General features: G+C 40.9%; 1 protein-coding gene across 3 annotated transcripts in view; it reads right to left on the reverse strand.

Moving 5' to 3' along the window:
- Myom1 (myomesin 1) overlaps positions 1 to 27,562 on the reverse strand; it is a 163,970-nt gene that overhangs the window by 51,446 nt on the left and 84,962 nt on the right. For 2 of the 3 annotated variants that reach the window (XM_008834616.1, XM_029564280.1), the window contains exons 14-21: positions 24,976 to 25,100; positions 18,137 to 18,320; positions 17,330 to 17,504; positions 14,531 to 14,652; positions 12,561 to 12,899; positions 10,209 to 10,405; positions 6,619 to 6,745; positions 2,990 to 3,174 (exon numbers count right to left, since the gene is read on the reverse strand). In XM_008834616.1, coding sequence (XP_008832838.1) covers positions 2,990 to 3,174; positions 6,619 to 6,745; positions 10,209 to 10,405; positions 12,561 to 12,899; positions 14,531 to 14,652; positions 17,330 to 17,504; positions 18,137 to 18,320; positions 24,976 to 25,100 — 1,454 coding nt within the window. The remainder of the gene's footprint in view (positions 1 to 2,989; positions 3,175 to 6,618; positions 6,746 to 10,208; positions 10,406 to 12,560; positions 12,900 to 14,530; positions 14,653 to 17,329; positions 17,505 to 18,136; positions 18,321 to 24,975; positions 25,101 to 27,562) is intronic. The other variant, XM_017798566.1, reaches the window with a different exon arrangement.

Genomic DNA, 27,562 nt, shown 5'->3' on the forward strand with positions numbered 1-27,562 from the left:
TTAACGCATAAAAAAGAAAAAAAAAAAAAAACCCTGCCCTATAAATTTAATATGGGTATTTCTCACTAAACATATTAACTTCAAATTTAAGAAATTTGTGAAAAACCAAAGTGTATTCAAATTCTACATCTTTTTATATATAGAACATCAGTCCAGATATCCAACAGCAGTTGAAAGGATGAGGAAAATGTGAGATGTGCATATAATTGAATTTCATTCAGCTGTAAAGAAAAATATTACGAAAATTTCAGGAAAATGGTTAGAATAGGAGATCATTACGTTAAATGAAATAAGCAAGACTCAAAGACAAAGATCACATTTCATCTCACATGTGGAATCCAGATTTACATTTTACAAATATAGGACACGGAAATAGAAAAGGCACTATGGAAGGAGAGGAAGAGACTAAAGGGAGGGGAAGGAGCAGAACAGAGAGCCATGGAATCCATGTGACATGAGAGCAGAAGAGGGGACTTCATAGAAAGAAGAAGGAGACCAACAGTAGGGGGCAAAGGGGGAGGGAATAAGAACAGAGCATAATTTTATATATACATACATACATACATACATACATACACGTATGTAAAAATAAATGCCATAATGAGGGCTGGAAAGATGGCTCAGCTGTTAAGAGCACTGACTGCTCTTGCAAAGGACCTGGGTTCAGTTTCCAGCACCCACATGGCAGCTAACATCCCTTTGTAACTCCAGTTCCAGGGGATCTGATACCCTCTTCTGACCTCATGGGCGTTGCATAACACGGGTGCACTTATACATAAGCAGACAATACACTCCTACATATAAAATAAAAACAAAAGTATTTTTTAAAAATGCCATAATGAAACCCATTACTTTGCATGCTAACTAAAAAATAATTTTAAATATTCTAAAGCCTCAATTAAAAGATACTAGTGTGTGTGTGTGTGTGTGTGTGTGTGTGTGTGTGTGTGTATGGTAAGGAGGGTGTGCCACAGTATGCATAGAGAAATCAGGGGACAACTTGTAGGAGTCAGTTCTTTCCTTCTACCATGTGGGTTCCAGGGATTGAACTCAGATCGGCAGCCTTGGTGGCAAGCATCTTTACTCACTGAGCTATCTTGTTGGCCCAACATCAGCCTGACATCAAGTTTTTAATAATCAAGATGCTTTATGAGAATCTGTATCATAATTATTTTGTGTCTTGGTTTGGGCTCTGTACTACCCTGTTATTACTCTCAGCACTAAAAACACTGTTTATATTTTATCAAATAAATGTCTTATTTTTAAAACATGTAACTTTAAAGGGTATATTTTAAGAAGGAATTTATTATAGAAAGCAGGTCTAATTTTCCACTTAATGCTGTAATAGAGATCAATATTCAAAATGTGTTTTAAATCAGTGGTGGGATGCATGTATTCAATTCAGTGAAGCATTTGTGACTATTTAAAGTAGATATACTTTTAGACTGTTGGGGATTTTTGTTTTGTTTTATTTTGTTTTGAGACAGGATCTTACTGTGCAGCCATAGCTGGCCTGGAACTTGCTATGTAGACCAGGCTGGCCTCAAACTCACAAACATCTGCCTGCCCCAGCTGAGATTTAAGGTGTGCACAACCATACCTGGCTATTGTTACAGATTTTTAAAAATCTATTTGGTTTTACTCTGATGATAACAGAGTATTATTATATAGCGATAGCTTTCACTGGAGCTAATAAATTCTTAATTTTTTTATTTTTCTGTTTTATGAGACCAGGCTTTCCTGGAACTTACTATATAGCTGAGGCTGGCCTTGAACTCCTGATCTTCTTGTTCTACCTCCCAGGTGCTAGGATTCTAGGCATGCTACCTCACCCAGCTTAGCTAATGGATTTTTGAAATGAATTTCAATCTGTAAATGAACTTAAACTTAGGCACAAGGTTAAATGCATAGAATTTGATCATGTTTCAACCTTGAAAAGTAATGCCAAGAGCGGAACAGAAACATTTCCTTGTGATAAAATAAACCAATTACCAGGCCTGACATATCTGCACCTGCCACGCACATGATGGCAGTGAGTCAGGGTTCTGTACCGCAGGGGCAGGAGAGCCACATTCCAGTCTAGTCACTGGTGTGACGGGAACACATCTGCACTATTTCCGGAAAAAGGACAGCTGGTCTCAAATGCGTAATCCACGTATACCTCCTCTCTTGGATTTCTTTTCCTTTCCTATAATTTCAACAGGAACTATTTCCTCCTCACCTCCATCCTGTTCCCACCACTTCCCCAACTCCCTTCAATGAAGCATGGAGTTCTAGCCCTCACAGTTTCTGAAGACTGTAGATTGAGGGTCTTCAGGTGTCCTCCCCACACTCCTGCCAAGGCCCAAGGGAAAAGCATCCTCTTGAGAGTCCCAATGGGCACAAGTGAAAGATTTGGTGGTTTCCAACCAGTATCTTTGTGTCAGCTAGGCACTGGTTTAGTTAGTTAGAGGTCACTGGCATGCTGAGGGTGAGGCTAAGGTCAAGAGTTGAGTGAACCCATTCCCTTAAGTTCTGAAAGTTCATGTGAACACAGGCATGAGGGAATGAGCAAAGGGCGACAGGGTGTGACTCCAAAGAACTCGCAGCTACAGATGCACTGGCATGAACTCGGTAAAAATAGCACCCTCCAGCAAAAAGCCACTGTCAAAAACAGAGAAGGGATGAAAAAGTCACCTTTGGGAGATGACAATATGTTTTAAGACTGCAAGGAAAAGAAATGTCGGGGGGGGGAGTTGAAGCAAAGAGGGAAAGGAGAGGGAGGAGGGAGCTGGTGGGTGCTTTTCAAAGTAGGTTTAGGAATCCATATAAAACGTCACCAAACTGTTTCAAGCACCAAAAAAAAAAAAAAATCCCCAATCGTAACCTCTGCAGGTAGAATCTTACCAGAAACCCAATAAATGAAACAGGCTCTTTGATTGTGTCAACTCTAAACTAAGAGAGTTTCTCTAGAGAGAAAGCAGGCTCTACATCCTGAGCATCCTCCCACCTTCAGGTATTTGTTCGTAATGGCCGCCTTATTGAGTCCTCTCCATTGGTCATCTTTGGCACTGGCTTCCTTCTGGTCCACAAAGTAGCCAGTGACTGGAGTCCGGCCAGAGTGAACTGGAGGCTTCCACTGGAGAACCAGGGAGTTCTTCCTGACTTCACTGTATTTCAGACTGTGTGGAGGTCCTGAGAGAGGGGGAGAAGGCAACAGAATTACAATGTGCATTAAGAAAACTCAGTATGAGTAAATGTACATCCAGTTTAGGATCACAGCTGACTCCGATGCTGGCGTTTTTTAGAAACCTAGCATTCTCCTGAAAATGAGTATGTTGTAGTCATTTCATTCCAAGTTTCCGCAGCTGCTCTGCAACAACACAGTAAACGCAGGTGGTCAAGGACACAACGAGATGCCTCTTTGAGCTGGATCGAAACTTCCTTCAGGCTGTCCTCAGACCCACACGCACACAGTTTAGTACAGCTGCAGGCTTGGGTTCCAATTATTTTTAATAAGAGTCTAAAAATGCCCCTCAATCTCCAGGAGTTTAAAGAAGGCAACTCTATTTGGTGGCATAGATAGCAATAGTTCACTCAACGGAAAAAGGAGTAACTTCCAACTGGAGGTAAAATTTTCCCTTAAAACCTATATCTTAAAAATGGGTGGAAAAGTTCACAGTCTATAAAAGTGTTTCATTAGAATAAATGCAACCCATCCCAGGTGCCCTGAATTTGTGTTAACTGGTACAATTAGCAGACGGCCCACAGAAGCCAAATAAGTTGATAACCCTCTGAGGAAAGGCTGCCAGGATGCACGCTGTGTGTACACTGCTGCAGTTTTAGAGGGCCCAAACTATGATGCTGTCACCGATATCTTTGTGTGACTGCCAGATTCAGGTGAGGTACATTTTTTTCCTTTTTTCAGATAACAACTGATTTCTAACCAGCCAATCAAAATCACCGGAAGTGATTCAATGTCCTGAAATGAACTGCGAACAGTGCCACTGCATGCTATGCTTTGGCATTTCAGAGCAAATAGCTCAGCATTTGCCTGTTTGCCTCGGCTTAGCAATTTCAAGTCTGCACCAGTCTTCTCTTCCAAGGTCGCCTATGGAATATGTTAAAATATTCATACCAAATGAGGTGGCATGTTCTATTAGACAAAGGACTTTAGTGACCATGAACCTCGGTCATACTTAGAACCCAATGAGTCATCCAAATAGTCAGCAGCCTCTGTATACAGAGGGGGACTAACTAGGTTCTGCTGGAGGAGAGAAAGAACACGTTTTCAGCCCTAATTCTAATTCTGATGCAGGTGGCTTTCCATGCATCATTTAACCCACATCTCAGTTTGGTTATCTTCATAATGAAAGGAAGAGAGAGCAATCTTACTGCTCTTCTAGAAGAGTGTTCTAAGGCACTGCTTGCCTGACACTATTCACCAAGTCAAGGACAGATCAGAGAAGCCTGGCTGCAGGTTTCAGAGCTCACCTACAACATTTTCCTTCAATTAGATCACTTTTTACAGGTGCATTTCCTACAGGCTCGCTCATAATTGCTAAGTCTATAATTGCCATGACTATTTAGCTTTACTCAGGAATTACAAGAATTTGGAAGCAGATCCACTTGTGTGCTGGTGGCAAAAAGAAAATCCACTGGCTTCAGGAACGTACCACAAAGCAGCGTTGGCATCTGTGGACTTGCCGAAGTTGAAGCGCTCGGAACCTCTTCAGTTTCTTTCTTTTCCTTGGTATCTTTTTTGTTTTTTTTGTTTTTGTTTTTGTTTTGACACAAGGTCTCACTATGTAGCCCCAGATGGCCTGAAACCCACTATGTAGACCAGGGTGGCCTTGATCTGGAGATCTGCCTGCCTCTGCTGGGATTAAAGGCATGCACCACCACCCCAGCAGCTTCTTGCTATCTTTTTATTCATACTTGGCAGAGAAGTAGAGCAGGTGTTCGCTAAGTGAGGGCAGCATGGAGGTTCTTCAAGGACACAGAGTTTCAAATAGAAGAAGGGGTGACACAGGAGACAGGGTGGTTGGGTGGGCAGGACTGCTGTCTACACAGAGTAGCCTGAAGTACTTATGTGATCTATGGTAGTTTCATGCCAGTTGTTAGATATGTTGACTTTTCAAACCCAGGAGTCTTGGAGAATTGAGTTATCCTGTGACACTCAAAATATTTGGATCTTGGGGCTGGAGAGATGACTCAGTAGTTAAGAGCACTGGCTCCTCTTGTAGAAGACCTGGGTTTCATTCCCAGCACCCACATGGCAGCTAACAACCATCTGTAACTCCAGTTCCAGGGGAATCAGACACCCTCTTCTGACCTCTGCACACATTGTGCAACACAGGTGCACTTAGATACATGCAGCAATACACTCATACACATAAAAAATAAATATTTTAAATATATTTGGATCTCTGAAGTCAGTACCATCAGAAGCAAAATTCAGTCATCTACCACATACTCTGATATTACTAGTTGGAACTTCAATAGCTTAGTAAGTTTGTTGACATTCAAATTTTTACATTTGATTGGTTTTACAGCACAGGTTTAAGCACAGGTCACTTTTTCTGTCTACTTTTTTTTTCTTAATTACCCAACCACACCCATGACAACTTGAAAAGTGGACTATTTTCCAACCAGGTTCCAGTTTGTTTGCGAGGGATGCGGGGGAGACAGGGGCAGTCAGTAGAGAGGGGCAAGTAAAGAGAAGCCAGGCTTCCATCCCAGGCAGGTATGGGAAACCTTGCTTTATATAGGTACCTTAATGAAGAGCTAGGAAGAGGGAGGAGTACAGATAATGAGGAGAAGCCATGTAGGCTGCATCTCCAGAGGGAGAAGTGGGGTTGACCAGTGAGCACTTAGGAGCACTGGGAAAAGGCAAGTGAGGGAGTGCAGGAAGCACTTCCTGAAGAAAGCTTGCTATCTGGGGTCCCTCACTTTAGGGAGATCAGCTCTTCCTCACCCAGCAGTAATCAGTTGCCAATATTTCTTCAGCTAAGATTGGGATCTGCTGTCCATTTCCCCAGTTCTGTGCTGTTTTTTTGTCAACTTGGGTTTGCATGGGTCTTGTGCATGCCGACACCATAGGCTGACTAGACCTCAGATGAACTTGCACTGCAGAATGTCTGGGGGCACTAATTTGACACAATAGACCTTAACACAAATGACAGAATGTATGGATTCCAGTGAAGGGAGCTATGGGAGGGCACCAGTGGGGAAGGGGGTATAAAGATGATAGAGATTGAGATGTTCTGTATGAAATACACAAAAATTCAATTTAAAAATTTTTTAAAAGCTTGCTATGGGATACACGCTTGCTTTACTGGCCTCTAAGAGACAAATGCAGATTGGAAGTCCTTTGAAATACTCACATTGTGTACTTCTGTCAACCTCACTCCAATCTGGGGCTGAGTAATGGCAGCTCTGGGATATTTAAAACACAGCATAAGGAATTTATTTTCAATTTCATTTTCTCATCTATTATTTAATGCTATCATAGGTAAACATAACAAGAGGATCCATTTCTCTTTAACACTGTCTATGTATTACTTCACTTAATTCCTACTTGTACATTTTGTTGGAGGAAATTCTAAGCTCTATATTGAGACCCAGTTCCCAGATTACCTGGAACAGCAATGGTCCATTCTTCACATTTGAAGCTGTCGCTTACTGCTGAGGGTGCTCCCAGCCCAGCAATGTTCATGGCTGCCACTTGGAACTGATACACCATGTTTTCCTTCAAGTCACTAATCTGCAACATTGACCACATCACAAGCAGTTGTTTAGCATTATATTTACTTTCTTCTGTCACAAATACACCCTCTGGTGTATGGTGGAGTTGCTTTCTTCTAGTTGTTCAGCATTTTATTTATTTACTTCTTGTGTTAGATACAGTTTGGGGTGAACCTCTGGAAGTTACAACCTTTTATAATCATATCCCTGGTGGGTAGTCGAACCTATAACTTGCTTGTAGCCCAAAGGCCATGGCAAAGGAAAAATCCTCCCTCCACCAAACTCCTAGACTGAATGATAAAATGTTGGAAAGTTTTTAAGATAAGGACCAGGGGCTGGTGATATAGCTCAGTGGTAAAGCACTTGCCTGGCATGTATGAGACCCTGGGTTCAAGCCTCAATATTGTAAAAACAAAAAATAGCCAGGTGTGCCGGCATGTGTCTATATCCCCAGAACTCTGGAGGGTGAGGCAGGAGGATTGGTACAAGTTCCACGACAGTCTGTTTGTCTCAAAAAAGGACAAAATAACCAAACAAAAACAAAACCAAAAAGATAAGGATCAAGTCTTGAATGACCAACATTACCAGCCCTAGTCAACATTGTGCTAAAGACTGAGGTAGAAAGAAAAGCATAACCTTTAAACTTATTTGAGTTTGATATGACTATTTATAGAGAGATTTCCAAAGAACTTACAAAATTATAAAATTATTTTAGAAATTAACAAACCTAAAACAGCTACATGTGAAATCAATATATGTTATACTCTTAAAACAGCAATAGGAAACTATAATATAAAGACTATAACACTAAAGTACATAGTATTTATAATAACAAATGCTGTGCAGACTTCTATAGAGAATTACAAGTTTTTCTTGTGAAACTTTAAAGATCAAAATAAATGGCAACGTGGCTGGCAAGCTGGCTGGCAGGTGAGGGCGGTTGTTACCCAGACTGAAGACTTGAGTTTGAGCAGAAGAACCCACATGATGGAAGGAAAGAACTGGTTTCCACAGACTGTCTGCTGACCTCCACAAGCATGCCCCCACAGAAAAATAAGTGGAGGAAAATATTAGTGTTGATGGGTTAGAAGACAACATTTTAAAAATGTCAATTTTTCCTCAACTTACTGATAGACTCAATATACTCTGAATCAGAATTCTAATAACTTTTAATTTATTATTTTTCCTTGTTGTGCTTTGTCTTTGTTTTTTAGGAGAACTTAGTAGAACTTTATTCCTTAATTTATATTAAAGTGGAAAGGGCTAAGAATGGCCCTGGAAAAACAATGAACTGGGAGAAATTGGTCAACTTTGTTATAAAGCTATAATAATTGATCTTGTGGGATATTGGTCCAGAGGTGGACAAACTGACTAGTGGAACAGAATAGATAGCACAAAGACAGACACAAATATAGGGAATCGTGGGGAAAGGAGTCACGTCATTGGATGACTCTGGAACAAATGCATCTCCATTAGGGAAATTAATTTTCACCCTTACCTCACAGCATTTACAAGCTTCATAGGTGAATTAATGACTGAAATGTAAGTGGACAAACCATAAGACCTTTAGAATATAATCAAGTATTGTATATCTGTGATCTGGGAATAAAGAAGACCTTTTCTCCAATAGGCACAAAAATCACTGATGGAAAACAAATGTTTTAAGTATAATTACAATAAACATGAACATGAAAATTAATGTGATCATGTCAAAGAGAAGACTAACAAGTCTAGGAGGGAAAAGGAGATACTCGCAAGTCACAGAGCTACAAAGGAATTATATTTACAACCCTAAAGGACTGTAAGTCAATAAGAAAGCCAAGAGAAAATGGACAGCACCTTGAACGGGCATGCTGAAGAAGAGGATATGAAAATGCAGCCTATACACAGGAAAAGATCGTTGTGCTGGTTGGTTTTTGTCAGCTTAACACAAACTGAGACACTTGGGAAGAGGGAAGTTCAATTGAAGAATTTCCATCAGCTGACTGACCTGTGGATAGGTCTGTGAGGCATTTTCTCAATGGTTAGTTGATGTAGAAGGGTCCAGCTCACTGTGGATGGTGCCATCGCTGAGCAAGCCAGGGGAAGAAAGCCAGTAAGCAACATTCCTTTATGATCTGCACTTCAGTTCCTGCCTCGAGCTCCTGCCTTGACCTCCCTCAATGATGGACTGTCACTTGGAAGTTTAAGATTCAATAAATCCTTTCCTCTCCAAGTTGTTTTTGGTCAGAGTGTATTACCACAGCAACAGACAGGCAACTAGCACAATATTCGAACTCATTTGACACCCCAACGATCAAAACCGAGAATCTGTGAATAGCCAGGTGTTGGCAAGGATACAGAGCAATGGCAGTCTACACACTTCAGGAAACAATCTAGAACTGTGTAGCAAAGTAGAAGATAAACAGACCCTCGATTCAATAAGTCTACATGGCAGTAACCTAGAGAAACTGGTGCATATACAACCAGCAGATGTGTTCATAGCTATATTGTTTAATGTAGCTAAAAAAAACGTGAAATTGCCCACAAAGTGATCAAAAAGGGAATGGAGAGTGTACTATGATACAGTCATGAGGCAGAATACCACATGCAATAAAAACTGAGTTACAGCTCTGCATATCGACATGGGAGACTCTTAGAGCTACAACTTTGCTGCTGGGTGTGGCAGTGAGTGCCTGTAATACAAGCACTTTGGAGAGTAAGCAGAATTACAAGCTTGAGGTCAACCTGGGGTCACATAATGAAAAACACTGTCAAAAAATAAAAACAAGAGAAAACAATTCAACTTTGTGTTATGCATTCTTAGGTTGTGTGTGACATTTCACAAATTTCAAATGTTGAAGTGTGACATTGATTTGAGGGTGGGCCATTCCTTGGCCTGGCCTTGATCTGGACCCTTACTGTGTGGGCGACTGTGAATACTGGGAGAAGGCAACTTGGACTTAGCAAATGATGATCTAAAGAAGATCAACAGCTAGACTGACAGCAAGACCCCTCAGGTCCGAGACAGACCGAGCAGCAGAGGCCCCTGTATATGAAAACATATGTTCTCCTGGCCATGAGAGCCTCCAGTACAGGGAACACGCCACATGTGGAGGGCCAGGTTAGGCCAGGAAGCCCATGTCCCTTTATCCATCATGGTTACAACAGTGAAAGTAAAAAAGTTCAGAGTTATCAGATCTCCTGAAGGTAGTGACATACTAGTTACAGTTTTTAATGAAAATGTTATTTTGCATAATAATTATAAATTTTATGATAAATATTCTAAAAAAAAAAATCATGCTTATGTGTATGAACCAGAAAATATAAGTCCTGTTTGGGTAGCCAGTCTACTTTTATCAACCAAGGATATTTTTCACAAAGTCATGCCTATAGACAATGGACACTGGCAAAATGACACAAATCCTTTAAAGGGCTGGGTGTGTAAATGCAAGCATTTCCTCATTCATAGGACGTATCACACCTCGGAGTCACGTGCTTACCTTGTATGCTGCATCACTGACAGCCTTGATGTTGGCTTCTCTCCACTTTCCTGGCACCCCACCAACTACTTCACGATAGTTTATATAATAGCCAGTGATTTCTGCCCCTCCGGTTTCATCTGGTTGCTTCCATCCAAGAACCATGGAGTCCCGAAAACTTTCAAGACAAGTAATGTCATAGGGTGGAGATGGCGCCGCTGTTGCAATATAAATAGCCATGAGTAAGAAAGAAGTGTGTTTCTGATTCTGTGTACACTAGCCTTGCTAAGCTGGTACCATGGGTGAGGTCATTAGACGTTGTGGCATAAAATGAGAGCTTGATCATACACTTGGCCTCTTCCTTGGTGTATGAAAAAAACAGACATATGGGAGAAAATACTTTCTGAAATTATTAAAGATTTTAATAGCCATCTCAAAAAATGATTCTTTACCCCATAGTAGAAATATTTTACCCAAGGTATGTTTTCTTTATTAAATTCTTTGATTTATTTATTTTTATTTTATGTGTATAAATGTTTTGCCTGCATGTAAGCATACCATATGCATGTAATGCCTGGGGAGGCCAGAGAGGGTGTTGGATTCCCTTAAACTGGAGTTATACCACGTGGGTGCTGGTAATCGAATCTAGAAGAGCAGCCAGTGCTCTTAACTACAGCGCCATCTGTCCAGCCCCCAAGGTATGTATTTTCATTTCTTTGTGTAGTTTTGTTTTTATTTGTTCCCTCAGGATAATGGGATGCGTACATATCTGTTTTGACCTCAATTTGCTTGTTTACATTTCCACACAGTTCCAAACGGTTGCCATATCACCAGTCAGGTACACATACCCTGGTGAGGCTTTATAATTACACAGGTTCTGTCTCCACTCAGGAAAAACAATGTATTTTGGAGCTCAGTAAAATGGTATCTTTAAAAATTACTTTATAACACAAGGCACAATCTGCCATATGACTTTCTCTTGGTGAATAACACATTTATTGCATTATTTTTAAGCTGATGTTGGAATGTTGTTTGTGTAACACAAAGTACTATATAAGTATCACTGCATTCATTAGTGCCTCGCTAGAAAAACATTCTGAGGATATTTCAAAACTCCTTATATATGTGGCTTTGCTGGTTTCCTTTTCACCAATTTAGTTTTCAACTAAGAAACTTTAAAGTTACAGTGAAGGAAAAAATCTATCTAGAGATGCAATACAACAAAAAGTTCCCAAATTTTTGTTTAGATCATAGGAATTATAGAAATTATCTCATTCCTATTCAAAACAACTCTCAGAACAAGGACTTTTAAAATAAAAATTTGTTCTCTCTCCCCTATTCACCAACTTGATTCTTTATATTTACAAAAAACACTTTGAAGATGGACTCTCAAGTGACCATCCCGCTTTATCTTGAGATAACGGGGCAAACAAGCATTCAAAACAAAAATGTAGGGGAGGTACAAGAGTTACGGTGGAGTAGAGAGAGGGCTGGGCAAGAGGCACTGAAAATTTTTTGCATTTTTATTTGATAAGAAAAACATTTTCTCCTGGACCACCTAATCAGCTCTCTCTTATCTTTTAAAATATTTTATTTATTGTTTTTTATTTTTATGTGTATGAGTGTATTGCCTGCATATGTGTAAGTGCATCTGTGTCATGCAATACCTGCAGAGTCAGAAGAGGGTGTTGGGTTGGATTCCTCTGGAACTGAAGTTATAGATGGTTGTTAGCCACCATGTGGGTGCTGGGAATCAAACCTGGGTCCTCTGCAAGAGCAGCGGGTACTGAGCCGTCTCTCTAGCCCCTCTCTTATCTTTTTAACAAATCATTTTACATGAGTCACTTCTGGGAGGAGGATTATGTATCTTGGGATATGGTTTATATAACTATAATACCACACTACACTTTTCATAGCAACTGAGAGAGAGCAATGTGAATAAAATGTACTTGAGTACTTAAAAACGCAAGGATGACCAGTGTAAATGAATAATACGACCCTGGTACAATGTCTCTTCTTGGTGAAATATTCTTCCTCTACATGTTCTGAGTATGGACATTTCAGAGCTGAACACTAGCTGATTATGAAGTCCTTTCTACCCTCTAGGGCATGGAGTATCTTCCTGACACCTCCCCTCCCCACCCCCCAAAAAAGGTCCTATAAATAGTTTTTCATTGCTAGAGGTAAGAAATTATGCATAAAAGTCAGACTCAGGTGATGATTTTTATCTAGAGAAAGCAGTTTGAAGGTCTAGTAGAAACACAGACTTCAGAATACAACAGTGAGGATGAAACAGATGAGCAGATGATGCGGACAGTGAGAGATGAGGACACTGATGGAAACGGATAGATAGCTGGACTTCTCAGTTCTCACCTACTGGGTCCTTCTTCTTTTTCGGGGGCTCAGATTTACTTTGCTCCTTGGGAACTGCCTTCTGTTGTGGTGGGGTGAGCGGCGGTGGGGTGAGCACCTCCTGAACTGATTCACTTACTTTACTCACTTCTGACTGGCCCCAGCTGTGGGGGCTACTGGGTGGTGAAGGTTTGTTAGATTTGTTACTGAGCAAAGCATCTTTCTGAGAGGTTGGTGGGGGGGCTCCATGCACACCCCCCCTGGAGTCTGTTAGTCCACCAGGCGTATCACTCAGTGGAGGCCGCACATCTCCACACTCTTCCCCTACAGTTGCGGTGAGCCAGACCCTGTTGTGTTGCTCTTGGGTGACAGAACAAACAGAAACATTAGGACTGCAAGCAGAGCAAAACCGATCTTGCTTCAACAGAAATCACTTTGTTTACAAGAATAAGGACAGCATACATTTCACATAATTTGCATCAAGGAACATTTCAACTTCTCCATATTTTGGAAAAAGAAGAAACGAGAACAGAAATAACCTCAGACAGAACAGAAACCATTTCTATTTGCAGAACCCAAAGGGTTTTTAGTTCATACAGGAAAAAAACAAATCTCAGACAATTTTTGAGAGATATATTCTCTAATATTCAACAGACTAGAAAAAGGACCAAAAAGTACAGGAGACACAGTATTGAAGATCTTAATTTGTTAACAGAATCACAACTATTAGTCTAATGGTAAGGATCTGTACCTCCCAACCTCAAAGGAACAGGTCTACTACTGTCCATATTTATAAAGAATGTTGAAAAGTCCTACAAATGTTAACTGAAGACAATTGACATTAAATGATCTTTTTTTTTGTTTTGTTTTTGCTTTGGATTTTGAGACAGGGCTTTGCTATGCAACCCAGTCTGACCTTGAACTCACGATCCTCCTGCCTCAGGTTCCCCAGGTGTTGGGGTTACAGGTATGTACCATTATACTTGGCTAATCTGTTTTTCACCAGTATTGGTGATTGAACCTGGGTTTTTACACATTCTAAGTATGTGCTCTATCACTGAGCTACTCAGCCCAATCTTTCTTTTCTTTTTCGTTTTCTTCTTCTTCTTTTTCTTTTTGAGATGGCCTCCCCTAGCCCCAATTGGTCTGGACTTGCTATGGAGACCAGGCTGGCCATGATCTCACAGAGATCTGCCTGCCTCCTGAGTGCTGGGAATTAAAGCCGTGCCCCACCACGTCTGGTCCAATTTTTCTTTTAATATGTTAGCACATTATAGATTTCATTTTTGTTGTTTTGAATTACCTGGGTTCCTTCCCCCTTTATTAAGATTGGGAGGTACAACACATGCACACATATAATTACCTTATTACTGGTTTTATTCTGTTGGTTAGTTGCAAGCAAAGATGATGTATGTGATTAAGGAACCACATGTGCCTTGCATGAATTTTAGAGGCATTTATAAGACTCATACTACTGTGCTGTTAGGGGGAAGAAGCCAGGCTCTGTTGCAGACGAGATGGCTTTAGGTACAAATGGTCTGAGTTATGGATGATATACCACTTCATGGAATCAGGATGACCCTCCAGAGGTCCCAGGGGGAGCATGAAGTTAGCATGGAGTTTCACACAATGGGGAATGTCTGAGGAAACTGAAAGTGTGAAGATGCAAAGGGTGATATACCACTTCATGGAATCAGGATGACCCTCCAGAGGTCCCAGGGGGAGCATGAAGTTAGCATGGACTTTCACACAATGGGGAATGTCTGAGGAAACTGAAAGTGTGAAGATGCAAAGGCTACAGACGTTCAGACTCTGGGTAAGTGATGAAGATCTGTAAAATGACAGCTACGGAAGGGTAGATGTCACCTGAAGTCAGAGAAAATGATCATTTAAGGATGGAATAATGGAGTGATAGTAGAAGCTTTCTAATGGTGAGGATGGAAACAGAAAAATTCATTTTTCCTTGACCAAACTACGTGTAAGGAGCTTACCAATAGCAGCTTTGACTTCAATAGCTTCTGAATCCTGGGAATAGTCACTAAGTCCAGCTGCATTCACTGCTCTGACCCGGAAAATGTAACTCTGCCCAGTCACCAATCCATGACAAGTAAATCTAAAACGGAAAGAAAGTTCTCAGAGAATTTTCTAGGTGGAAGATTAGGGAGGACGGTTGGTGACTTACCTGAATGAGCTGAACAGTCTGGCTTTATGAAAAGGACTCATTTTTCACAGCAGAGAGCTTCAGTGATGCCACACTTTAGACAAGAAGGCAATTATGGCGATTTAAAAAAATCCCGCTGTCAAAAAATGAGGAGTCCTAGCCAGGTGTGGTGGCACATGCCTTTAAGTCCCAGCACTTGGGAGGCAGAGACAGGTGGGTCTCTGTGAGTTCAAGGCCAGCCTGGTCTACATAGTGAGTTCCAGGACAGCTGGGGCTACAGGGAGACCCTGTCTCAAAAAGACCAAAAAGAAAAAAGAAAAAATGAGGAGTCCTTGTTTCTCCCCGAATGCTCATCAGCATACTGGGGATAATAATCATGTCACATAATAATTTTCACATAAAGATGATGTGCATAATATGTAAAGTACCACTGGTTGGTCTGGCATGATGAGGCACTTAATAAATAATAGGTGGCACGAATTATATCATAAGTGGCTATTTCAGCTGTATTCTTAAAATGGAGGCACTGAAAGATTCTTATCTGGGACATCTAATCACTGTCTCCTTGCATGCTAGGGAAGAGATGACTGCTTGAGAAATTGTATTGGAATCTGAAAATAAAGCAAAACATGGATTCTACCATTTAGATACAAGGACTTAACAATAAGAATCCAAGATAGTTTCACACATAAAACAACAACACTCCTTAATAGCTACTAGAGCTATAAACAGTTATTTCATGGATCGCTGCAATATTTAAATCAATTCTAAAGACTATAACCCAAATAAATAACAGGTTTGCAAATGACTCTATTTCTACTTGCTTACTCAAATATTTAATAAAGGAAGTCATATCTTAGGGTCAGCTCGGGTGGAGAATATTGAGCACTTCAGAGTTCAAGACACTGAACTAGCTATTGTGGATATGAAGCTAAATAAACAGCAGCATCTGACCTTCACCAGTTCCAGCTGTCTGCGGAAAGACTCTGTTGAGCTCACATGCTTTTAATGGCCCCAGGGAAATGGTGGTGGACGCAGAGTAAAAATGCCACACATGGCCATTTCATTGAAAGAAATGAATCTTAAAACATATTCCCTTCTAGAGAGATGGCTCAGCGGTTAAGAGCACTGACTGCTCTTGCAGTTGACCCAGGTTTGACTCCCAGCACCCACATGGCAGCTACAAACCGTCCTTAACTCCAGTTCCAGGGGAATCTGAAGCCCTCTTCTGACCTCTGTGGCATTGCACGACACAGGTGCCATCACATACATGCAGGCAATACACTCATACACATGAAATAAAAATAATAAATATTTAAAAAATGAAAACAAAACATATTTCCTTCTCCCTTTAATCTGCTGGTCTCCAGCTGCTCATGCTCTGAAGAACTATCTCATCTGGTAGGAGTCTTTGGCCTTCAGAAAGGGCCCAGGTCAGAAGCTGCTCAACCAGCTTGTTGGACAGTTTCTAGAATCCCTTCTCACACTGGTCCTAAATTAAAGGAGGCTTTGGATTTGGGTGTAGAATTCACCAGTTTGCAAAACTGGCTGAGACCCTCCCCATACTGACAACAGACACCAGTGGTGGCAGAGCGCTGGGAATGTCTTTGCTTTGATGGTATTTCTGTCTGCTTAGTCCTGAGTTTAATCATGTTGATGATGTTCAGAATTTATAAAGTGTTGATACTCTGTTCTCTATTCATTGAAAATGCCAGGGTAGTCATGTTTGGTAGAGTCTGTTAGGTCCTTGGACTCTAATATCCTTTTGCATATTAAATACTAGAGTGGTAAGAATGGAAAAAAATAGTAAAAAGGGAAAGAATCAGAAAAGAGCTATAAAATGAACTTGTAGATGGAGTTATATGTTTCTAAGTGTTTAACATCAGAAGCAATTCTTTAAAAAAAAATGTATTACAGGGGTTGGAGAGATGGCTCAGTGGTTAAGAACACTGGCTGTTCTTGCAGAAGACCCAGGTTCGAATCCCAGCTAACAGCTGTCTGTAACTCCAGTTTAGGGGATCTGACAGATCCGACAGCCTCTTCTGTCCTCTGTGGGCATTGCATGACACGGGTACATTTACCTACATGCAGGCAATACAGGCATACACATAAAATAAAAATAATAAATAAAATATTTAAATATATATTACATTAAACATGTCCAGCTTTAATTTCATTCAGCTATTTAAAGGAAAGTAAGCATATGCATGCATGCATGTGCATGTGTGTCTGTTTTAAAATATTTTATTCCTTTTATATTATATGTATATGTATGTTTCTGTGTGTAGGAATGTGCATGTGTATGGAAGTGCCCTCAGAGGCCAGAAGAGGGCACTGGATCCCCTGGAGCTGGAGTTACAGGTGGTTGTGAGCCAGTGTGGGTGCTGGGAATGAACTCAGGTCCTCTGCAAGAGCAGTACACACTCTTTAACTGTTGAGTCATCTCTTCAGCCCCCCATGTGTGTTTTAATCTCTCTCCATTAGATATGTGTGCTATATATGGCCCACAGTGATTCTGGAACACACAGTCCCACACTACTCACTCACACACACATGCACACGCACACATGCACATGTGCACACACACATACCCATATATGTATGCCTGCACACACACACGCTCGATTACCGTGAGCCCTTCACAGGGTTGTTGTTGCAAGGCTCCCACGTGCCAGAGCCAACAACACTGGCTTCGATGTAGTACCCAACCAGCTCTTTGGCATCTCTGGATTCCTCCCAGGAAACCACCACTGAGGTATCTGTGTTTCTGCTCGGAATGATTTTGCCAGGGGGCTTGGGGATATCTGAGTAAAGAAGAAAATGGTGACGAAACCCAAGGTGGCTTCGAAACTTTATTCTCATGACATATGCATAAACACACGATTGTGTAAACATACAGTGGTTTTGTTTTATAATGTATTTTGCTAAAGAACAAATGTTATTTGGGAAACAAAATGATACACCAAATATATGTGGGCATTGAAAAAATACATTAGCTGTTGAAATCTGTGAAGTTTACCTTTCATAAGCAAAACAATAAATTTTTTTTATTTTTAATTTAATTTAATTTTATTTTTGGTCTTTTTGAGACAGGGTCTCCCTGTTGCCCCAGCTGTCCTGGAACTCACTATGTAGACCAGGCTGGCCTTGAATTCACAGAGATCTGCATGCCTCTGCCTCCCCAGTGCTGGGATTAAAGGCGTGCGCCACCACACCCGGAAAATTTTTGTTTAATAAACAGACTAACTACAATGCTATTAATTAAATGTATGACAGAAGGATCTTACCATTGTCATTTTTGATCAAAGTGTGTGTGTGTGTGTGTGTGTGTGTGTGTGTGCGCGTGTGCATGCGCACATGGTATTTGATTCTTGCTTTCGAACATTCTCTAAACACCACATAAATTTGCAGTTGTCCAACTTGACCCTACACTTACCAAGTTTGTCCCCGACCATGGTCGCTTCTGTTGCCTCTGAGGGTTCACCAACTCCAGCTGAATTTGAACAGCGTACACGGAAGCGATAAGATTTCCCCTCGGCCAAGTCGAACAGAGCGAAGCGAGGAGACTTCACCGGGAGCTCAGTGTTCACACGCTGCCAGTTTTCTGTTCCCACGTCACACTGATGCAGCAAGAACAGTGACATCACTGGAAGCCCCCAAAGCACAAAGGGGACTCAAGTTTTATTCATCTACCAACAAACTGCTACCCACAGTTTGGACTGGAGACGTGATGAGGAGGGAGGGACATCTGAAATAACAGGAGTCTACACAGAGTGTGGCTCTGTGTGTTGACAAACTATTTTAATACTTCCCCTCCTTTATACAGAAACATGATCCTTAATCTACTTACAGAAATCTTTATTTCAAGGATAATTTGAAATGTTTTTCTAAGTCTTAGAGTAGGTAGATTTAATATGCTATGTCCAATACTTAAATTTGTGCAACACTGCTACAACCTATGATTTTAACTGATTTTTAAGGATGACTCCTCACATCCTTCAGACTTAGTTAAAACCTCCTCAGAAAGGCCTTTTTTGATCACCCCTTTCCCTTCATCAGTTTAGAAGAGTACCAGATCCTTTTCCCATCACCCTCCACCCCTTGCCCTGCTTTAGTTGGTGGTCAAAATGTTTCACTATTTGAAACTTATTTGTCTCCTCAACTGGAAAGCTCGTTATAGGTGTTCAGAGAACTTCCCTGGTCATTGCTCTGCCTCAGAGTCCAGAATGATATCTGGCACACTATAATCAACCTTTTCTTTTCTGAATGAACAAACAAATGAGTAAAGTTAGTGACACGTAAACGTCTTTTTTTCTTGCCCAAATTTTAGAACAAATCATAAGTTTTAAAAACAATTTAAATTCAAAGCCAGGCATAGGGGTGCATGCCTGTAATCTCAGTCCTCAGGAGGCTGATGCAGAGGAAAGCCATGAGCTTGAAGCCAGCCTGGGCTACATAGTGACATCCAGGACAGCTTGGGATGCAGAGCAGACCCCGTCTCAAACAAAAATTAATTTTTAAACGCCCAGAACTCAGGAGGCAGAGGCAGGTTGATCTCTGTGAATTCAAGGCCAGCCTGGTCTACATAGTGACTTCTAGGCCTGCTGTGGCTACAAGGAGACCTTGTCTCAAAAAGAGTAACAACAAAAAAAATAAATAAATGAAAAAAGACATTCCATTCTTAAAATTAAAAGATCTGTGATGACTTGGAAATCCTTGAATGAAGATGTGAATGTGAGCTTTGGCGGGTGATACACAGAGGACACGGTGAGAAGGCAGATCAATGACTCTCCAATCCTAGACTCCAACTCTACTCAAAGTCAGCAGCAGAAGAAATTTTGATATCCTTACTTGATTTTGCTATAGAACTTTTAAAGAAACATTTTGGAAAGATTTTTCCAGAAATCCAAATTTTGTGATAGACTGACTTGCTGTCAAAGCTGATACCTTAGTTTGCTAGTCCACCACTCAACATAACCTTTATTGACTTAACATGGGAGGTATAGCATGGCAGAAGGACCCAAAGGCTCAGGGTCAGATATCAGCTATGTTCATAATGAACTGGATGTCCTTGGAATGTCAGATGAGTGCTCCTGGCCTTGGTGACATCATCTGTAAAATGGGCAATATCTTTTATGATAATGTGTCATTTATGTATGTGTTCTGCCCTTATTAAGGGATAAAATTCTCCCAGACCTTTATGTAGCTTCAACATACCCCAGGGAAACACAGAAGCAATTACCAGTCATTTTCACTTTCATAATGAAAACTATAGCTGCCTTCTGCTGTGCTATGAACTTTAATTCTACCCATTAACTGCACTCTCACTCTCCTTGAGAGGAACAGATTTAAGCTTTGGAAGCCTGGAATGCAGGCCAGTGTAATGCAGGTGGGGTTTCTCCTATTTAAAATGCTTAGAACTAGAAGTGTTTCAGACTTGGAAACTTTTTATATTTTGGAAAATCTGCATAGACTTTACCATTTAAACATCCCCATTCCAAAAATCTAAAATTCAGCACATTTTGAGTGTCTTGTTGACTCATGAGTTTGGACTTTTGGATTGGAGATGTTCAACCTATAGTTAGATTTATGGATCTGAGCTAAGGTTGTCCAGATTCAAATCCCACCTCTGCCTTGTACCTGTTTTGTGGTCTGGGGCAAATTATATAGCCTATCAATGACTCCATTTCCTCATCTATAAAATAGGCACAATGAATATAAAAGTATAGCCCTCACAGGTTACTTTTAAGAAGGAAGTAGGCTGATATGTGTAGAATAGTGCCTGGCCTCTGGCAACCACCACCATTTGATAGAAACAGCTGGCAAGTAATGCTGTTTTTGTGTCTGACATGATCAGATTTTTTTAAATTAAATTTTGTTGTATTTCATACAGAATATCTCAATCTGAATCATCTTTATAGCCCCATCCTCACCAGCACCCTCCCATAGCCCTCCAACTGGAACCCATATACTCTGTCCTGGGTATTAAGGCCCACTGTATGACCAGATTTTTGATAAAGGAATGAGAAAGTGTCCAAGGCATAAGATGCCTGAGGGGAAAGTTTGAGACTGAAAAGAACACAGGGGATAGAGAGGTTTAAAGGAAGACCCCATTTCATCTGCTCCTCTCACTAACGAGCCCCTCAAGTTCAACCATTTTAGGGTCATAGACATGATGGCTTCCTTGGTTAACTATAAACCTGTAGATACAACAGGCCAGCTCACAGTCTGTGTGCATGCAAATCCCAGAGAGAAAGTTCCATGGAGTGCAAGCATAGGGTGGTCAAGGAGACAGCACGGTGGCTACATGAACAGGCAATGGGACCAGAGGAAGAGAACCTTTTCTCCTTAAAAAGGCCAACACAGCCAGGCATGGTGGCGCACGCCTTTAATCCCAGCACTCAGGAGGCAGAGGCAGGTGGATCTCTTTGAGTTCAAGGCCAGCCTGGTCTACATAGTGAGTTCCAGGACAGCTGGGGCTACAGGGAGACCCTGTCTCAAAAAGACCAAAAAAAAAAAAAATGGCCAACAGTTCCTCAGACATAAATTTAGACTCAGATCTGATCTGGAAAACTTGGCAGATACTTCTGTAAGTACATCCAGGTCTCTGGACATGGTCTACATCCCTATTCCCTCAGCATCTGGGATGCTCTACAAGAATGGACCACACTCCGAACAGCCTCTTCAAGCAATGCTGTACTCATGAATAATCTTTTCTATTCCATCCAAATGGGTAGGCTGGTGGAAGCACATACACACGTGTGCATGCACACACACACACACACACACACACACACACACACAACTGGTCTGAGGAAGTTAAAGACTCACATGGAAAAATGAGGGTTGATGTGACCAGAGGAAATGTTCAACAGAACCCAGTACTGACTCATCTGAAGAAAATGCCTCAGGGCTGGGTTGCTATGAGTCATTATGATAGCAAGATGGTAACTGCTGTCACAGAGGTAATTCAGAAGCTCTTCTCATGGAGCTTGTCAAGGAAGTTCAGTGGGGTTGGATGTATGTTAAATACACCAGAAAGTGAACTTTTATCTATCACTCCATTCTTGCCTTCTATTTGGAAAAAAAAGCTGGGGCTGGAGAGATGGCTCAGAGGTTAAGAGCACTGACTGCTCTTGCAGAGGACCAGGGAATGGTTCCCAGCACCCACATGGTAGCTAACAACTCCAGTTCCAAGGGATCCAATGCCCTCTTCTGGCCTCTGAGGGCACTGTAAGAAAAACTCATAAAATAAAATTAAATTTTATGAATGCTATTTAAGTTATACTTTGAGGAGTACACCTACAGCATGTAAAAATACAAATATAATTTTAATTAAAATTTTTAAAATTTATTATTTTTATTTTATGTGTATGTGTGTATTGCCTGCATGTAGGTAGGTGCACCCATGTCATGTAATGCCCACAGAGGACAGAAGAGGCTGTCAGATTCCCTGGAACTAGAGTTACGGACAGTTGTTAGCTGCCATGTGGGTGCTGGGATTCAAACCCAGGTCTTCCGTGAGAACAACCAGTGTTCTTAACACTGAGCCATCTCACCAGCCCCTATGATTTTAATTTTAATGTTCATAAAACCAGAGTCTTGGAAGATATCCATGTTGCATGTGGAAGGGATCTTGCCTTTATTATCAGCGGTTTGCTACAGATAAAGAAGTGAGGCATGTAGCTCAAAGGTGTCAGCCAAAGGTCCACTGCAAAAAGAGCAGTTAATAAAGAAAAGTAACACACCTTAACTCTGGTGTTGTTTTCTTAAGAGGCATCGATTTGAAATAAATAAAATACTAATAAGATACTTAAATATTTGGCTGACAAGAATAGCTCACTGGGTAAAGGCAATTGTGACCAAGCCTGACTACCTAAGTTCTATCTCTGAGATCCACATGGAGGAAGGAGAGAACTGGCTCCCACTCATCTCAACATATGTGCCAGGGCACATACATGTACACACACACACACACGCACACACAAAATAATAAAATGTAGTTTTAGAAAAGATACTTGGATATTACACTATCTGCACTTATTTGGGCCCATCAACACTCTGTCATGGAGTAGGGGTGCAGGGGGGCTGGTGGAGCCCCATTTATCCCTGAGGACTTATATGCAGTTAATGGTTGATGGTGGAGAGGATGACATTTTCTTCAGTAAAGTAGCAACTGGTAAGGTACCCATGTTCCTGTAAACAGACCCTCATCCATGCTCCTATAAGCATCCCCAATGAAAGAAACTCTTTGGGTTACCAACTCCCCCAAAACAAAAAAGAAGGCATGAAAACAGACAGGGTAGCTCCCCTTTGGGAAGAGGAAGGAAATCAGCAGGAGAAAGAGGGGGTTAATACAAGGGAAAAGAGGTGAATATGACTGGAATACAGTATGTGCACATATGAAAATATCATAATGGAACCCATTATTATGTATAATTAATATGTGCAAATAAAAAAGGTTGTATACATAAGTAAACATGAGCACCAATAATCAAATGTGAAAACAAGAGCTGGGCGTAGTGGCACAGGCTTTTAATCCCAGCACTTGGGAGGCAGAGGCAGGCGGATCTTTGTGAGTTCAAGGCCAGCCTGGTCTACATAGTGAGTTCCAGGACAGCTGGGGCTACCAGGAGACCCTGTCTCAAAAAAGACAAAAAACAAAACAACAACAAAAAACCAAAACAAAAAAAAAAGTGAGAACAAGAAATTCAGGAGTGGAAGAACACTGGAGGAGCTAGAAGGGGACTGGGAGAGGCAGAAATAATGCAAAGACAATGCTCATGTATAAAATTCTCAAAAATATTTTTGTAAAGTTCACATATTGGCCAGGTCTGGTGGCACAAGTCAGTAATCACAGCTACAAGCTATGGCAGGAAGATTACAAGTTCAAGACCAGCTTGGACAGCTGAGTGAAAGCCTGTCTCAAAATATACGTTAAAGGGGATGTAGCTCAGGCAGAACACTTGCCTATGTTTGAGTCCTGAGTTCAACCCTCAGCACTGTAAAGGAAAAAGTACTTGCATATTGTCTTTATATTGTCACCTAATTTTCAGGTATCCTTAGATACCTCAAAAATGTCTTCTCTTATGGTAGTCATAAGGCAAGGTGATGTAATAGTTGTTCTGAAATTGAATGATCAGAATAGCATTCAAGATAAAAGAAGAAAATTAATCAAGCTTCTTATTTTTAAAAAGGTCCTATGCAATTTTATAAGAATAGAATTAAAAACATGAACAGTGGCTTCATTTTCTTTAAATAGTGCATCATTCTGAATAAAAATGTAAATGTTCTTACACATAAGATAAAAGCTTATCTTCTCAGTAAGATCCTAATCTCAACTTTGTGGTACTGGGAATTGAATTTAGGACCTCAGGAATTTAGGTAGGTGGTGCTCTACCCTGAGTTATAGTCCTTAGACCCCAATCAAATTTTCTTAAGAAATGGACTTTGAGCTTCCTGCTAAGCAAATTCTCCTTAAACATCCCTTTCCAGGAGCCATGATCCTGTGAGGGCTCTGGAACACCCCTGCCCACAGGCTCTCCTGTGCTCTGTTGCTGGCTGGTGGCTGGACCACTTTCTCCAATGACGCCTTGGCTGGGTCTTGGCTCTACCATTTGCTTGTCGAAGTTGCCTGTCCCCCCTTGGATATGGCTGCATGACTGACTCCCAAGTCATCTTCACTTCATCGTATGCTATGTTTTAGTCCCCAACATAATTAGAAGAGGTTTTGGGGAAAGAATTAGCCAGTGTCTCGGATTGCCAGTGTAGGCCCATTCTATTCAAGAGCACTACTAGCTAAGCAGCACTGTGTGAAGGTTTGCTGTCTTTAACTCTCCCTACCGTCTGAAAGTAGTACAACCTCGACTCCTCCAGCCACCGACCCTCATCTAGTTTCATCCCCAGGACAGAAGAACAAGTAGATTAAAAGCCATCACTAAAGCAAGGGAGATAGAGGAAGTCTCTAGAGACACTGCCATATAGGCAATCTACAGCTTCAGGAATACTTTTCTTTTTATATGGGTTAGGCTTTGAGGTCAGTGGACCTCTTAGGAGTCTGTGAGTGAGTCTCAAGGATCCACGAGGCCCCTGAGCTTTCAGGCAAAGTTCTATGTGATATACATTTTTCTAGAGACAGTTCATAATTGGAAAGGATTTAGAGAGCTTAGATCATTCCTCTTGCTCTCCTCTAGTCCACTGTTCTAGAACTTAGGTCTATTTTAGAAAAAAATCTTTAGGAAGTGGCAGGAGGTACTATTAATATTGGAGTCTTACCTTTTCCACAAAGTACATGATGCCTTCATGACCACGCTGGCCAGGGGGTTTCCAGCTCAGCACTACATAGCTCCGAGTGGCCTCAGTGACTGAGAGGTCTGTGGGGGGCCCAGGGACGATACCCTCTGAAAAACAACAAGGTCGAATGAGGTGCACATATTCAGGGGAGCCAGGGACACTTTGGAGAGCCACAAGCATGTCTCTCCTCTTGGAGAAAAAGTTGATTGTGGCTCCACAGCATAAAGAAGTCTCATTGCTGAGCTTTCCTCCAAATTATCATTCATTCAGTCATTTAAATACCATTGGGCAGTTAGCATACAGGTCTAAGGAACCTGGAACTGTTTGTCTTTAAATGGTTTTTGTCTTTGAGTTGATGAAAAAAACTTAAACCAAGACTGTGTTCATGTGCTAAAAATGGTGAAGAAAAGCACACTCAAGTCTAGATTGTGCCAGGAGAGGGTGGGGTTGATTTCTGGGCAAAGGTCAGATGTGTAGGGAGCACGTGGTCCTCTCTGGATGGTCCTCACAGTTAGTGACATCTTCATTAGAAAATGTCTTTTTTTTGGTCTTTTTAGAGACAGGGTCTCTCTGTAGCCCCAGCTGGCCTAGAACTCACTGTGTAAACCAGGCTGGCCTTGAACTCACAGAGATCCACCTATGTCTGTGTGTGTGCCACCATACCCAGCCTAGAAAATGTCTTTCATTCCTTCCTCTCCTTACCCCTCCTTTACCCTTTCTGTCCCCTACAGTGCCCGTATTCCCTGCCCCCTAGCCAAGCAAGGCTTGGAACGATTAAATTGTTTTCTGAAAAGAAAAATCAAGGGCATTTCTAGAAATACAAAAATATCTAGCACCAAACAACGTAAACTCAAAATATCCACAATCTAACTTCAAAATACAAAGAATACAGAGAATAAAAAAAAATACAGCTTATAATAAGGGAAGATAATTAATAATTAGAAAAAAACCAGAAATGCCACAGGTGATAGAATTAGTATCATCTGTGAACTGCTAAACAAGACTTAGAAGACAAGGACATAGAAATGGTTGTAAACATATTCCACATGCTCAAAAGGATGAGGATTAAATGACCACAGGACCAATGAGCCACAGAACAATTTCAAGTGGTTTCAAGTGGCAAATAATTGAAATTCCTGAAGTAGAGGAGAGAGGAGGGTATAGGGAAAAAGTGTCCAAAGAAACAATACTGAAATCTTTTCAGATCTAAGGATAACTATAAAACCACAGAGCTGAGAAGTGTGTGAACACTAAGCATAGTATATAGGAAGAAAACCACCCAAATGTACATCATAGTCAAAATTCTAAAACCAGTGATAGAACATCTTAGAAGTAAAAAGAAAAAAAGATACTACAGATACAGGAATTAAACATCATAATGACAATAGCTGCTGTTACAGTGCAGATCTGCACCACAGTGGACTAAGTTCCTGTTCTCTCCTCTCCTTTCCTGTTTTTTCAGATATTAAATACAAGTTTATAGCTCCTAGCATTAGATGGTAGAGTCCTAAGCTCCTCTGTGATACAAGTGATCTTTTCAGGATGTAACACACAGCAGAGAAGTCATCTAAGTTTCACTGATTAAAATGAGGAGAATGCAGTCGTCTATTACATTCCCTAATGAAGTCTAACTGCAGTCTAAATACAGCTAATTCTATGAAAACCACACGCAGTCTGATGGAAGGCCACTATTTCCTAGAATCGTTCAGGTGTTTATTCCATAGGAACCCCAAGTGACTTTGACATTTTATTCAGCTGTCCTCAGAAGACTGATTTAAAATGTCTTTATAAGAACATAGAGAAATACCCTGTTGCTAAAAAGAAACTACATAATTATTTGTTATCTACAGAAATAACTATATAGTATCTTAGGAAACAAAGGCTGCCTTTTGTGGAAAGTTGCAGAAACTGTTAGATTATTATTTTTTTTACCAATTTAATATTTGGGGACTAAACATCAATTTAATCTAGTAATTTACATCTATAATTGTGTTTCCTGAGGGATGAAAACTCACCAACTAGTTAAAACACTTCATTGTTGAACAGCTCTGGTAAAACCAAAGTACTTATCAAAGGGTAAGAGAAGCGACTGTCATTCCCGCTTCCACATGTCTGTCTCTGTATAAGGTTTGATTTTTAATGCAAATGAACCCGATTCCTTAACTATGTTCCACAGTTCTCAGCATGTCCTTTTCACGGAAGACTATGACGCTGCTCTTCAGTGCCTTCATTTTTACCATGCCAGCTCAAAATAAATAAGTAAATAAATAAATAAATCTGCATTTCTAGGACTTTTGCCAGAGTTACATATTTAAGGTTTAAAAGTATAAGGACTTATGGCTGGAGAGATGGCTCAGCTGTTAAGAGCACTGGCTGCTCTTGCAGAGGACCCAGGTTTAAGTCCCAGCAATGGCTAACAACCATCTGTAACTCCAGTTCCAAGGGATCTGATGCCCTCTTCTGGCCTCCTTGGGCATTGCACTACATGGGTGTACTTACATGCAGGCAAAACACTAATACACATAAAAATCAAATCAATTAAGAGACTGGAGAAATGGCTCAATGGTTA

This window comes from Nannospalax galili, unplaced genomic scaffold, assembly GCF_000622305.1.
Source record: "Nannospalax galili isolate Female #2095 unplaced genomic scaffold, S.galili_v1.0 scaffold155, whole genome shotgun sequence".
Lineage (NCBI taxonomy): Eukaryota > Metazoa > Chordata > Mammalia > Rodentia > Spalacidae > Nannospalax > Nannospalax galili.